The sequence below is a fragment of the Anoplophora glabripennis genome, unplaced genomic scaffold (genome assembly GCF_000390285.2).
Source record: "Anoplophora glabripennis isolate ALB-LARVAE unplaced genomic scaffold, Agla_2.0 scaffold510, whole genome shotgun sequence".
NCBI classification, from domain to species: Eukaryota; Metazoa; Arthropoda; class Insecta; order Coleoptera; family Cerambycidae; genus Anoplophora; species Anoplophora glabripennis.
This window is the reverse complement of record NW_019416728.1, coordinates 335,045-350,039: the sequence shown is the minus strand read 5'-3', so window position 1 is coordinate 350,039 and position 14,995 is coordinate 335,045. Positions and strand designations below refer to the sequence as shown.

The 14,995-nt window shown below is 35.7% G+C and overlaps 2 protein-coding genes and 1 long non-coding RNA gene across 3 annotated transcripts; all 3 read left to right on the top strand.

Moving 5' to 3' along the window:
• Positions 1–1,180: 1,180 nt before the first annotated feature.
• Positions 1,181–1,898, top strand: LOC108908350. The gene is made up of 3 exons (XR_001964365.1): positions 1,181–1,364; positions 1,425–1,727; positions 1,834–1,898. It is a non-coding gene; the product is annotated as an uncharacterized LOC108908350 (long non-coding RNA).
• Positions 1,899–2,139: 241 nt separating this feature from the next.
• Positions 2,140–6,387, top strand: LOC108908346 (zinc finger protein 845-like). The gene is made up of 3 exons (XM_018712379.1): positions 2,140–2,153; positions 2,260–2,444; positions 3,930–6,387. The coding sequence occupies exons 2-3, from the start codon at positions 2,350–2,352 to the stop codon at positions 5,974–5,976; spliced, it is 2,142 nt and encodes a 713-aa protein (XP_018567895.1). The 5' UTR covers positions 2,140–2,153; positions 2,260–2,349; the 3' UTR covers positions 5,977–6,387.
• A 1,963-nt stretch (positions 6,388–8,350) lies between these two features.
• Positions 8,351–13,454, top strand: LOC108908344 (zinc finger protein 184-like). The gene is made up of 4 exons (XM_018712375.2): positions 8,351–8,536; positions 8,597–8,899; positions 9,000–9,184; positions 10,152–13,454. Exons 1-4 carry the CDS (start codon positions 8,402–8,404, stop codon positions 12,889–12,891), a joined length of 3,363 nt encoding a protein of 1,120 aa, XP_018567891.1. The 5' UTR covers positions 8,351–8,401; the 3' UTR covers positions 12,892–13,454.
• Positions 13,455–14,995: the final 1,541 nt, after the last annotated feature.

Here is a 14,995-nt window from a genome sequence, read left to right as displayed (position 1 = left end):
TTCTACTATGGGGGCTTTCGTTTTGGCTAAAATAGTACCTATTAGCAACTAATATCAGTTCAGAGTAACTCTAATTTGCTATTAGTTACTATTTTGCCAAATCGAAAGGCCCTATATACTACTGACGTATAGGAGACTATTGGCTATCTCTCTCCAGCATCACGCGATTGTGTGTTGCTAGAGAGAGATAGCAAATGCACTTCTTACCTCTCTCTCTAAACTAGTGATTGGCATAATCGACCAATTTTGATAATCGAGTTATCGGTAATCGAGTACTTCTCCGCTACACTCTCGGCCACTGAGTGCCTCCGCCAGTAGTATATGCTGTAAGGGGAAAACTATTAGTACAAATTCAATTAATAGCAACAGAAAATATAGAACTCTAGGTATTAGTAAAATTCCCATAAACGATAATATAATATATCCAAGAAAGATACAAATCCCCCCAATGTATCTACTCTTTCTATGTCCATGACTGTGTAATGTCTCTGTCCGACATAAACAAACCCAAAGCAAAACATAATTCACTGCCTTCCGGTGTGTATATGCCTCATTGGCCCTCACAGAGAAAGTATCACTTATCAGTGGCTTTTTCTGTAATTCGCGGTATCGTGTTACATATTAGACACTTGACATTTGATTCTAGAGCTTCTAATCCATTTTGATATGAGGCTTTTCAGAGCATGCGCGTTTCCTATGTGACACAGCCGGAGCTAAATTAATTTTTACGGTTTTGGTTGTGTTTGTACGTTTTATATACAGTAAAATCTAAGCGATCTATATGCTTATATATCTGTTTTTTATTAACAATCAAGAAATACGTGCGAAATGGAATCCTCGACACAAACTGGATTGGCTATTGGCTGTATCCAACAACAATCATTATTATGGCTGTGTTCAACGAATGGTAGGACGAGTCAAAGTCGTTCAGCGGACAAATATTTCGTTGGTCAGCGCAATTAGCTGATTGGAAATACTGGGCAGCGGCAGATTTTAATGCAGTCTAAAGGCCATTCAGCGAATTGTTTGAGTGAAGAAGTTTGAACGTACTAGTTCGACCATTCGCTGAACACAGCTGATATTGAGTTGCTGTGCTATGGTATCTTTCCGGATTCATGGACAGTGGATACGTTTAAGGTATTCTGTGGTTTCGTATTATGTGAGGTTATGGTTACGAACTACGTTTTCGTTTCTTTAGGAATAAGGAAGTAATAACTAATAACAAAAGTAATGTGGAAATTTGAGAAAACCATGCACAAAAGGAAACATCCTGTAGTATTTGCCACAGTATCGTAAATGTTGGAAATTTCGTAGTAATTGAAGAAAGTATCGAACAAATCGTAGATGTCCTTTTACTGAAACTAGTAAGAAAAGATAAAACTTCTAGATTTTGAGACATTCGTGATATATTATTTACATTTTAGAACGGGACAGAAAAAGGCAAATCTGTAATATGAGATGCCTGTTCCATTAAACTGTATGCGGCATTTAATTTCAAGGCGATCTGTAGGGAGGCGGAGAACTGTATCTTTTCCTACATTGATACTGAAATCGGGGCGCCCATTGACCAAAGTGAAATTTATGTAAATGAAAGAGGCAAAGAACATTTAAAAGATATATTACAAGACGAGAGGATTTGTCGGCTGTGTATGCAAGCGATCACCCATGGGTTTACGTCGATAAAAGATGTAGGTGTTGATACGTTCCGCATATATATTCCAGAAGTGGTAAGTACACTATCTGAATTTAGTAACGAATTCTCCTCAACGTTAATTAATTAATTTTGATTCGTTCGATCACAGAATAATGTCTGTAATGGATTTTCCCTTGTAGAACTTTAATTCCGTCAGAGAACCAGTTATATGCAAAGCTTGCCTCAATTCATTGGATAGTCACACGAGTTTTTTAAANGGATTCTTCGAAAGCGCAGGCGTATAAGCGGGATCAACGAAAGCACAAAGTTTCCTCGAAGGAGACGATGTATAAATGCGATTTGTGCGATTACAAAACCATTTATAAGCAACATCTCAAACTACATCAACTAAAACATAAAGACGTCTCTGAAGGGGGAAATGTTGAAATGTGATTCATGCGATTATAAAACCGGTCGAAAGCGCAATCTTAATACGTTCCGCATATATATTCCAGAAGTGGTAAGTACACTATCTGAATTTAGTAACGAATTCTCCTCAACGTTAATTAATTAATTTTGATTCGTTCGATCACAGAATAATGTCTGTAATGGATTTTCCCTTGTAGAACTTTAATTCCGTCAGAGAACCAGTTATATGCAAAGCTTGCCTCAATTCATTGGATAGTCACACGAGTTTTTTAAAAAACTGTTTAAGTATGGAAGAGATCAGAAATATTTCATGTGACGAAACCATAAAAAGTCCCCACCGTAGCATCAAAGAGGAAATTGAATTCAAATTTGAAGATTATAAGTAAGTCCAAAGAGTTTTCAATTTTTCTTTTTTAATTGTGCACCACTTAACATTTTTCTAGTGATCCCACAATTTAAATCATTGCTTGGAATGAATCTATAGTTACGTATGGAAATACTGTCAGTATATGAAATAATTTTGAACAGTTTATTGTAAATAACCCAACGTTTTACTCAAAAATATTACAGTATAGACAATTGAATTTGCTTAGTTTTAATGTAAATAAAAGGAGTTAAATTTAGAATGGGACGACCAATAGAGGTTGCAAGATTTCTGGATGTGTTGGGGGTGGTCCGATTTAAATTTTCAGCTGGATTTTAAAAGTAGAAGTAATACTACAAAATGTATGTTCTAATTTTCCGATAAAATGATCCGAAATAATAAATTTTCCGATTTTTCCGGGTTTCTAATTATCCGATCGGATCGATCGTCCTCTCATTTTATTCGTATTTCGATTCTTTACAAATTATCTCTTTATAGCATTCAGATCGCTTCTTTAGTTTAGGTTTTAAAAGCAAAAAACTAAAAGAAATGCGTTTTTTGCATAAATCTTTATAAAAAAAATTAATGGTAAATTGGAGTAAGAAACATATAAGCATATATATACAGACTGTCTTTTTTATGATGACAAACAGTCCAGTCCGTTTGCTACTAGTATTTTGCCACAAAATCACCGATTTATTGCTCTATTGATCGGCCTATATTCAGGGTGTGTTAGATGAAGTAGCAAAAATGGTACCAGTGGATGTAGAGCCAAAAATAAGAGGATGGAAGTAAAAATACCTTATATAAAAGTTGCTCCCCTGAGGCGATATACCCTCTTAGAGAGGGGATTGAAATTTACGTTTTAATTTTTAAATTATTTATTTAAAAATATTTATTGTGAAGACTGATTTATTGCGCAACTTTTTTACCTCTTGTAATTTTTTGATAAAACCGATAGTTTTCTAGTAAAAAAAAAAAAATGAGATGCGTCATCGTTAACTAAAGAGGTAATTGAGAAAATTTGTAAAAATAAAGTAGGCGGATGTCATAACAAATAAATTGTTATTTATCATATTAATAAATTGGCTTGAAAAATTACAAGAGGTAAAAAAAGTTGCGTAATAAATCAGTCTTTCCAATAAATATTTTTAAATGAATAATTTGCATCATCTAAAAAATTTCTAATAAAATATTTCAATGGGGTTGACTGTTTCACTCCTTTATAAAATACGCCAATGATCGAACAAATGTTCAAAAGTTGTCTCTTTATTAGTAGGATGCTCATACCAAGTTTCGTGTCTCTAACATTCCTCATGTTAAAGAAAAAAATTAAAATGTGAATTTTAATCCCCTCCTTTAAGAGGGTATATCGCCTCAGGGGTGCAACTTTCATTTAAGGTATTTTTACTTCAATCCTCTTATTTTTCGCTCTACATTCACTGGTACCATTTTTGCTACTTCATTTAAAAACACCATGTACATCACTTTGAACTTTTTCAGTTCTCCCTCGGAAGGTGAGCCTGTTGACTACACAAGTGACTGCAAACCTGAATATGCAGGAGCTACAAGTAGTTCTGTGCATCATACTCAAAAAGAACCGACACGAATCGATGGAGAAGACATTCGGTTAAAAGATGAACCACTTGACTACGTAAGTGACTACCAGTTTGATTATGCGGGATCTACAAGTAATTCTATACGTAATATCAAAAAAGAACCGACACGAATCGATGAAGAAGACTTTCAGGTAAAAGATGAACCCGTCGACAGCGAACGTGACTCCCAATCTGAATATGCGGGATCTACAAGTAATTCTATGTGTAATACCCAAAAAGAACCGACACAAGTTAAAGGGGAAGACTTTTGGGTGGATTCTTCTAAACAGCAGATGCTGAAATGTGATTTGTGCAATTATAAAATGGCTCACAAGCGGTATCTTGCACGACATCAACGAAAGCACAAAGTTTCCTCGATGGAGACGATGTATAAATGCGATTTGTGCGATTACAAAACCATTTATAAGCAACATCTCAAACTACATCAACTAAAACATAAAGACGTCTCTGAAGGGGAAATGTTGAAATGTGATTCATGCGATTATAAAACGAGACAAAAGAGATATCTTACACATCATCAACTGAGACACAAATACGTCCCGGAAGAGCAGATGTTGAAATGCGGTTTGTGCAATTATAAAACCGCTCATAAGCACTATCTTGCACGACATCAACAAAACCACAAAGTCTTCTCGAAGGAGCAGAAGTACAAATGCGAGTCCTGCGATTACAAAGCCAGACGAAAGGATCATCTTAGGCGACATAAGCTTAGACATAAAGACAACCCTGACGGGGAAATGTTGAGATACGATAACAGCGACATTTCCCAGAGCAACCGTACGCAGCATAAAGACATGCCTGAAGGGGAGATGTTGAAATGCGAGTCATGCGATTATAAAACCGGTCGAAAGCGCAATCTTATACATCATCGACTGAGACACAGATACATCCCCGAAGAACAGATGTTGAAATGTGATTTGTGCAATTATAAAACCGTTCATAAGCACCATCTCACCCAACATCTACTTAGACATAGAGCGGTTCTCGAGGAAAAGACATTGAAATGCGACTGCTGCGATTTCAAAACCATTTATAATCGCAGTTTTAGGCAACATCAACTAAAACATAAAGGCATCCCCGAAGAAGAAATGTTTAAGTGTGACTCGTGCAATTTTAAAACCATTTATAAAAACAATCTTAAACAACACAAAGTGAAACATAAAGACGTCTCCGAAGGGGAAAGGTTTAAATGCGATTCGTGCAATTTTAAAACCATTCATAAGTACTACCTTAAGAGACATCAGGTAATGCACAAACTCGTCCCCAAAGAGCAGAATCTTCACATAAGCAAGATGCTGAAATGCAATTCGTGTGATTTCAAAACCATCTATAAGAACAACCTTACACAGCACCAAATCAAACACAAAGACGTTCCTGACGAGGAAATGCTGAAATGTGGCTTGTGCGATTATAAAACCGTTTATAAGCACTACCTTAAGAGACATCAGGCGTTACACAAGGTCGTCTCCGAGGAACAGATGTTGAGATGTGACTTGTGCGATTACAAAACCAATCGAAAGGACTACCTTACACGGCATCGGGTGAAACACGTGCCCGAGGATCAAATATTTAAATGCTACTCGTGTGATTTTAAAACCGTTTATAAGCAGTCTATCGCGCAACATCAACTTGTACACAAAGAAATCCTCGAGATGTTGAAGTGCGGTTCCTGCGATTATAAAACCAATTCTGTGGGCGGTCTGGCGCGGCATCAACGAAAACACAAAGCCGTCCGCGAGCGGCAAGAGTACAAATGCGATTCGTGTGGTTATAAAACCGTTTATAAGCACTGTCTTATACGGCATCAACTGAAACACAGTGGCAAAATTGTAGGCGAGCAGGATAGTCTTGCGACAGTAAGTCTTGTGTGTGATGCGGGTGTTACTGTTGATGCTTCAGAACGGACCAAACTAATTTATGATTCACAATAAGATTTGCAGCGATCTTCCTGTTACTAGTATTTGGGTTTTCTTCAATTTCATGGAGAATAGCTTCTTCCAACTCAGCGTTCTAACACCCGAAGGTCTTCCAGGAATTTGACCCATCTGAAATTAAAAACTGATTTTTTTTAATAAATATTTGAACTGTAGCTGGACAATGGCTGTCCCACAGATCCCACATTTATATAACATAAAAATCCTTATTTTGGCTACAGAATATGCCCTTGGATTTTTTACCTGTACTTAAGAAACGCCCTGTACTGTCAAGAATTTCTTTAATTTATCAATTTGTAAATATAGCCAACGAATCCACATTTCACATGGTTTTTTAATCTTCATCTTGCCGCAAACCTATTTACCTTGGAATTGTAACATTATTCAGAAATATATTACTAATTTCTTCATAGTGTTTTTTTTTCTTTTCCGATGGTTCTTCGAAAGGTGCTTGGTGTTTTCCTCTGAGAGATATCTTGCATGGATTTAATCCCCAAAATATTCACGTAGTTACTATAAAAATTAGGTTTTAACATTAACACCAATCTCTGGGTGTCTTATTTCCCAAACAATCAATTTTATTTTAAACTGAATAGAAATATATAATAATCTAGAAATCAAAACAAATATTGCAATTTGTTTTTATGAATTTATTAAATAAAAAGTTTCCTCCCCTCCACTATTTCGGTGCATATGGAACACCAGCGCACTCTAATAGACTCTTTCAGTGTGACGTCATTGTACGAAATGCTAGAGGGACGCCAGAGTTAGTTTTGCGATAGTTTTTCGATATTTTCAACGGATAAAAAGATATGGAGGGGCTTTGATATATCACGTTTTAAGCCACGTGACATTTTAAATTAGCGAACAGCCCGTAACATTTTTATTTCTCGACCTAGAAGGATGCGGTTTGGTTTGCTGGAATCTTCAGACGGAATGCTAGAAATGAACAAATTAATTTATTTTTACAGGGATTTTGAAGTATTTAAGAGCAACCAACACATGATTGGTGAAATAGATATACTAATGTGCTTAAAACTTACAAAAAACCATATAAAATATTCCTAAATTTAAATAAAGTAAAAAATTTAACATTAGCCGTGTTATTCCTAATGCTCATGCTCGGAAATAATAGCCTCATACGCATGTGAGATCTTGTTGATCTGTTATCGCTGTCATCATTAGCATATTTTCTCTTGTTTTGTTTAATCTTCGCATTTTCTAGTTGTACTAAGTATTTTTATTGTTTTCCTTGATGTTGTACTGTGTCAGTATGTTTATCGAGTGTTGTTTGTTTCCTTCAAGTGGTTTATCTTTAATGCGCATGCTCAGTAACATCGATATAATTTTAATTTATTAATTACTATAAAAGTCAATATTACTCTATAAATTTAAATATATAAATTCTATAATTCTATTAGTTTGGGGTTTGAAACTTCTTAAATATTTCTAATATTGCCAGAATATCGCCATATTAAGGACATGACAAAGAGCTATTTTTGGCCAAAATACATACGGTCGAAAATCGATCTAGTAAAAATATTGAGAAATTCATGACAACATGCACTGTGGGGTTGCCTATTATTTGGCATATGTGACGTCAATACTAAAAAGGTCTAGGCCGTGTTCTTTTATTCATCATTTCGATGCGATGAATTTCGTAGAGCCAATAAGAGAGTAGAATTTTTTAAACAGACCAATAGTAATACATCGATGGAATTCATCGCATTAAAACGAAGAATAAAAGAACACGGCCCTATTTACTCTTACTATGATGTCTAAGCTCAATGACTTATATGTATCATGCATGCCTTTGAAAAAAATAGGGTCCAAGATTTTTGGGGAACCTTAAATGTATACTAAATCGAAACAGAAAAAAAAACAGTATTTTCCTAATAGTTGTAAATATTATTTATTCATTTTAGCAATATTACACAGTATATAAATACAGAGATACACAAATTATCACAAATAATAACTCATACAACAGAAAGTCAACATTTCCTTTTTCATTTTCAATTTCTTAAACTGAGTCATCTCAGGAATTTTTGATAGTCATACATGGTGCTATCTCATTGCAAGTTACACATATTATGTACTTTAGCTGTTTACCACCGCTAGATTGTACGACAATATAGAGTTTATAAGCTACGCTAATAGTTTTAAATCTACCGATGGTGCGTCGCTTTTTTGGAAAGTTGTCGGTAATCAGTGAATTCAAGTTCAAGCAAGCCTGACTTCACTACGGATAGGTATTGCCCGAAAATATACCGGATCGTATTGTACCGTAAGCTGTAATACCGGTACAAAATATCTAGAATCGGAACGCAATCGCTGATCGTTCTGTATTATGTGAGGTTATGGTTAGACATGTCATGTACGTTTTCGTTTTTTAAGGAAGTAATAACTAATAACAAAAGTAATGTGGAAGTTTGAGAAAAGCATATACAAAGAGGAAATATCCTGTAGGCTTTGCCACAGTATCATAAATGATGAGAATTTCGTGGTAATAGAAGAAAGTATCCGACAAATCCTAGATGTCCTTTTACTGAAACTAGTAAGAAGAGATAAAAGCTCTAGATTTTGAGACATTCGTGATATATTATTTACATTTTAGAACGGGACAGAAAAAGGCAAATCTGTAGTATGCGATGCCTGTTCAATTAAACTGTATGCGGCATTTAATTTCAAGGCAATTTGTAAGGAGACGGAGGACTGTATTTTTTCCTACACTGATTCTGAAATTGGGGCGCCGGTCGACCTAAGTGAAATTTATGTAAAGGAAAGAGGCAGGGAACATTTCAAAGATATATTGGAAGACGAGAGGATTTGTCGGCTCTGTATGCAGGTGATCACCGATGGGTTTACTTCGATAAAAGATGTAGATGTTGATTCGCTCCACATATACATTCCAGAAGTGGTAAGAGCGTTATTTGAATTTAGTAACAAATTTTCCTCAACGTTAATTAATTTTGATTCGTTCGTTCATAAAATAATGACTAATGGATTTTCCCTTGTAGAACTTTAATTCCGTCAGAGAACCCGTTGTTTGCAAAGTTTGCCTCGATTCACTGGACACTCACACAAGTTTTTTAAGATATTGTCTAAACATGGAAGAGATCAGACATATTTCATGTGACGAAGCCATAAAAAGTCCTCACCATAATATCAAAGAGGAAATTGAATTCAAACATGAAGATTATATGTAAGTCCAAAGAGCTTTCAGTTTTTTTATTATCCATTATTTAACATTTTTCTAGTGACTTCACAATTTCCTATTATTGCTTGGAGTGAATTTATGTTTATTTAGGTTTTAATGTAACTTTTCAGTCGCAAAATTTGCTTCTTTAAAACTAAAGTCCTCCTAGTGTGCTTTGTTTATAAATTTGTTTACTTGTGGTTTATTTACCTCGAAATGACCGACGCAAGAGTTTTATTTTTTGGAGGTTAGGTTGTAACCACAGCTAACAGAATACTATAGATTGTTAACTCAGTAGTAAAGTAAAACCTAACGTGAGCAGTGTTCCAAGTGGTCGGGCAGAGAACTATTTCTTAAATGCGGGAACTTTGAAATATGAAGTACCTATACATTTTATTGGAATTCGATTTATTTTCACTTGTGCATTCAGTGCATTGAGGCTATTTCCATCCTTTATTAATCAAGCTCATAGTACAGGACAGAGATATATTTGCCATAAATCGTTTTTTTTTTATAGGGCAAAACGTGATTATTTTGATTGGAGAATACGCTACTAAAGTATGGCAAAATTATTTTACTTGAAACACCTGGTTTTCGCATCTGTCAATGTACAAAATAATTTAGAACAGTGTATTGTAAATAACCCCACATTTTAATCTAAAACATTACAGACAATTGAATTTGATAGTGTTTTAATGTAAATAAAACTAAAGGCAGTTAAATTTAAAAAAATGTAAATAGTTAATATGCAGCAGAAAATTTAGAAACCGCTATTTTAGGGCAAAATGAGAACGGTTGCGGAACTTGGTCAATCTAGGGACTTTGCGTACTAATGAGCTATGCCGCCATCTAGCAAATTTTTACCTAAAGTTCTTTAAATGGCTATCTCTCTAGTTCAATCATCACCCCCTGATTTACCCTACTAAGTGTATGGATCGAAATTTTTTATTAGCACCACTTTGAATTTTTTCAGCTCCCCATCAGACGGTGAGCCCGTTGACTACAAAAGTGACTGCAAACCCGAATATGCAAGATCTACAAGTAATTCTATACATTATACCCAAAAAGAACCGATACAAATCGACAATGAAGGATTTCAGTTAAAAAATGAACCCGTTGACTACGAAAGTGACTCCCAATCTGAATATGCGGGATCTACAAGTAATTCTATGGGTGATACCCAAAAGGAACCGACGCAAGTCGAAGGGGAAGACTTCTGGTTAGAAGATAAGGATTTTTCTAAAATGCAGACATATGAATGTGATTCCGATTATGAAAACGAACAATCGAGGTCTCTTGTATGCCACAAAGACATTCCCGAAAAAGATATATTGAATGAGGGCAATCTTGAGCAACACCAAGTAAAACATGAAGACAACCCTGAAGAGGAAATGTTGAAATGTGATTCATGTGATTATACAACGGGTCGAAAGCGCAATCTTGCACACCATCGGCTGAAACACAAACATGACCCCGAGGAGCAGATGTTGAAATGTCCTTCATGCGATTATAGAACCATTTATAAGCATTATCTTGCAAAACATCGACTAAAGCATAAAGTCTTCTCGAAGGAGCAGAAGTATAAATGCGATTCCTGTGATTTTAAAACCGTCAATCAGGGCAATCTTACGCAACATCAATTAAAACATAAAGACATTCCTGAAGCAGAAATATTGAAGTGCGATTTGTGTAATTATAAAACCGGTCAAAAGCGTAATCTTACACAACATCAGCTGAGACACAGATACGTTCCCGAAGAGCAGATGTTGAAATGCGATTTCTGCAATTTTAAAACAACTCAAAAGCAGTATCTCAGGCTACACCAAAGACGGCACGAAGTCAGCAAGGAGCGGAAGTATAAATGTGATTCGTGCGATTACGAAACCATTTATAAGTATTATCTTAAAGAACACCATCTAAAACATAAAGACATCCCCGAAGAAGAAATGTTAAAATGCGATTCGTGTGATTATAAAACCGGTCAAAAGCGCAACCTTGCACGTCACCGGCTGAAACACAAACAAATCCGCGAAGAGCAGATGTTGAAATGTGATTTGTGCAGTTACAAAACCGCTCATAAGCACTATCTTATCGAACATATACTTAGACACAAAGCAGTTATCGAGGAAAAGACACTGAAATGTGATTCCTGCGATTTTACAACCATTTATAGGCGCAATCTTAGGCAACATAAACTAACACACAGCGACATACCCGAAGAGGAAACGTTTAAATGTGACTCGTGCAGTTTTAAAACCATTTATAAGCACTATCTTCGACAACATCAACTGCAACATGAAGACATCCCTGAAGAAGAAAAGTTGAAATGCGATTTCTGCGATTACAAAACCGTTCATAAGCAGCATCTTAAGAAACATGTGGTGCTACACGATGGCACCATTCCCAAAAAGCGGATGCTGAGATGCAACTCGTGTGATTTTAAAACCGTTTATACGAGCAGTCTTACGCAACATCAACTAAAACATAAAGACAACCCTGAACTGGAAACGTTCAAATGTGATTCGTGCGATTATAAAACTGTTCATAAGTACTACCTTAAGAAACATCATAAAATACACAAAACCATCCCCGAAGAGCAGATGTCGAAATGCGACTCATGCAATTATAAAACTATTTCGAAGAGCAATCTTAAAAAACATCAACTGACGCACAAAACCGTCTCCGACGAGCAGATGTTGAAATGCCCCTCGTGCGATTATAGCACCGCTTGTGAGCATTACCTCAAAAAGCATCAATTAAAGCACAAACGCCGCTTCGAGCAGCAGGAGTACAAGTGCGGCTCGTGCGACTATAAAACCATTTCCCAGGCCCGTCTTACCCGGCACCGCCTTAAACACAAAGACACCCCAGAGATATTTAAATGCGATTCCTGCCACTTTAAAACCATTTATAAACGCAGTCTTAGGCAACATAAAATAAAATGTATATTGAATCAGCTAATACACAAAACCACCGCCGAGGGGACGTTCAAATGCGATTCTTGCAATTATAGAACCCGTATAAAGAGCCGTCTTGAACGCCATCGGCTGAGACACAGAGACATCCCCGAGGAGCAGATGTTTAAATGCGATTCGTGCAGTTACAAAACCGTTCACAAGCCGTACCTTACACAACATCAACTAAGGCACAAACTGCGCTCCGAAGACCGGGGGTATAAATGTGACTCGTGCGACTACAAAACCATTTATCACACCTGCCTCAAACGGCACCAGCTCACACACAAAGACATCTCCGCGAAGCAGACGTATAAGTGCGACTTTTGCGATTTTAAATCCGCTTACAAGCAGAACCTTACGCAACACCTGCATACACAAGACGATGAGAAGTTTGAATGCGATTCGTGCGATTTTAAAACCGTTTTCAAACAGTGCTTTTTACGACACCAACTGGGGCACAAGGTCTCCGACAAGCAGGAGTATAAATGCCATTCGTGTGATTTTAAAACCATTTACAAATACAACCTCAAGCAGCACCAGTACAGACACGACGTTCTGCCAGAGGAAGTGTTCAAGTGCGATTCTTGTGCCTTTACAACCATTTATAAATACTATTTTACACGACATCAGCTTAAACACAAAGGCGTCCTTGAGGGCATGTTAGAATGTGAATCCTGCGATTATAAAACTATGTATAAGGGGAGTCTGAAACGACATCGGTTGAGACATAAGGATGCCCAAAAAGTGGACGGTTAAATGCGATTCGCGTGGTTTTAAAACCGTTTATAAGCGTAATAGTAAGACACAATAGATATGTTCGTTAGTGTTTTGAAAAACAGATGTGAAACGTAAATGCAAATCTCTACGATTATTTCTGATGTGGAAATTTGCACGAAAGAATTTTTTGCACAATTGGATTCCAGGGTTGCGAAAGTTTCAGTTAAATCGCAATTAAAACCGTTATTTTGTTTTTTTTTTAATTGCGAATTAAATAGTTATTTTAACTGATAACTTTAACATACTATAGAAAATACAACTGGATGTGGAACACCTCAAGGAAGTGCGCTGGGGCCAATGTTTTAATTTTTAATCTACACACATCCTTTAAGTGATTTTATCTGTCTATTTCCTGATGATGCCTGTTCCAAGTAAGGCTCTAGTGGGTGTAATGGACAAAATGACTCACTAGTACAACTTCAATTATATCTAGATACTAATAAATTTAAATATTGCGAGAACTAAGTGTATGATACTAACAATTAAACATAAATTTAATATAGATTTCAGTAATGTTAAAATAAACATTAATAATAATGATATTTGCAAATGAATTTAAATTCCTGGGAATGCTTTAATTATATGGACGGAACAAATTCCTACGAAAAATGTATTTTCTGTCTGGAATATCCTTCAACTTATTGCAGTTTGATGTGCAAGCGTATTATATTCCTGTAACATGTATAAATTATGATATAGCAAGTTACTTTTTTAATCGAAATGTGGATTAGATCCAGTCGTTTCAATTATAACCATTAACTCCCAAGTAAACCATTTTTGACACTTGAAAAACTAATGTAAACACTATCAGTAAATACTAACATTGGATTTCAGGAGAGAGAGCGCATTGCGTACAGCCTACAAAGTGAATGACGCTACAGGTTACAGCAGTCCAGCGATGTAAAGGTTGAAAATAATGCAACTTCACTAATATTTTCTAGGAAACTATAAGGATGTTTACGATATTGACATTTTTCACGACGTATCTATTCCCAAATTTTTTTGAAGCCACTCTCCGATAGGTCAAAGTAAGGGTTGACGGTTGATCACAAATGTTGACGTTGGTAGGCCGTCAGAATCAAGGGGGCGTTGCGATCGACGCTTTCACATCTAAAAAAATGCGAATTTATCAATATTATTTATTTCATATAAAACCTTTATTGTTGTATTATAGCAGTTTAAGTAACAGTTTGCCTGTTTTTATGTAAAACTAATGTTCAAAACTTTAAAAAAGCAACTTCTTGGGCCATTTTATTTAACTACTACTCAAGAACTTAAAAATTTAGATCCCAACGAACATTTGCAATTTTGCCGTTAGTTGCTGAATGGCTACGCAGTAGATAATAATTTGCTTAAAATTGTTTCGTACCGACGAATATTGTTTTACAAGGAACTGAATTGTAAATTTTCATAATTTGTATGTGTAGACTGATGAGAATCCTAAAGAAACACAACCATAATGACATTACCTGATAGCCACAGCAATCAACATCTTGTTTTCATTGCCTACTGAACTCAAAGTTTTAGATCCGTGACGCTGCTAAGCAAATCGAAATATACAGACCTGCAAACGATGCAATTTTTCTCAAGAATGGCTTTCTGTAGGCGATTTTCTCAAGACAATATTTTTTTTAAAATAAAACGACCTTTTCAATGTTGCTGCCCGTTTTGACCGCTAAAAGGGAGAGGTAACGGGGAACACTACCACCCAGTATATCCATTTGATTAAAGTTTTAAGAAATAATGCGTCATAATAGTTCAAATAATTATCCCAAATTTTAACGCGACTGGTAAAAGGGTTATGAAGTTATTAATTAAATTAGTTATATTTTTGACAACTTTGAAGGCTTGTAACTCAAAAACCAAAAATTTTTTATTTAACTTTCTTTTCGTAGACCGACAACTTTTTTCTCTACTTTGTATGGAATACGATCCTACTACAGTTCGTATTAGTTTAGGAGCCAGATAGGGTTCCGTGTACTAGCTATAAAAATAAACTTTGTACAGCCATTTAAACATTTAATTTGTTGATAACAATTAAACTGACCACTTTCAGGCATTGCGACCAAGTTTTTTGAATAAG

Coding starts and splice junctions, on each gene's coding strand:
- LOC108908346 (XM_018712379.1), top strand. CDS start 2,350: ATGGAAGAGATCAGAAATATTTCATGTGACGAAACCATAAAAAGTCCC. Junction 2,445..3,929: donor TTCAAATTTGAAGATTATAA/GTAAGTCCAAAG, acceptor GAACTTTTTCAG/TTCTCCCTCGGAAGGTGAGC.
- LOC108908344 (XM_018712375.2), top strand. CDS start 8,402: ATGTGGAAGTTTGAGAAAAGCATATACAAAGAGGAAATATCCTGTAGG. Junction 8,900..8,999: donor ACATATACATTCCAGAAGTG/GTAAGAGCGTTA, acceptor TTTCCCTTGTAG/AACTTTAATTCCGTCAGAGA. Junction 9,185..10,151: donor TTCAAACATGAAGATTATAT/GTAAGTCCAAAG, acceptor GAATTTTTTCAG/CTCCCCATCAGACGGTGAGC.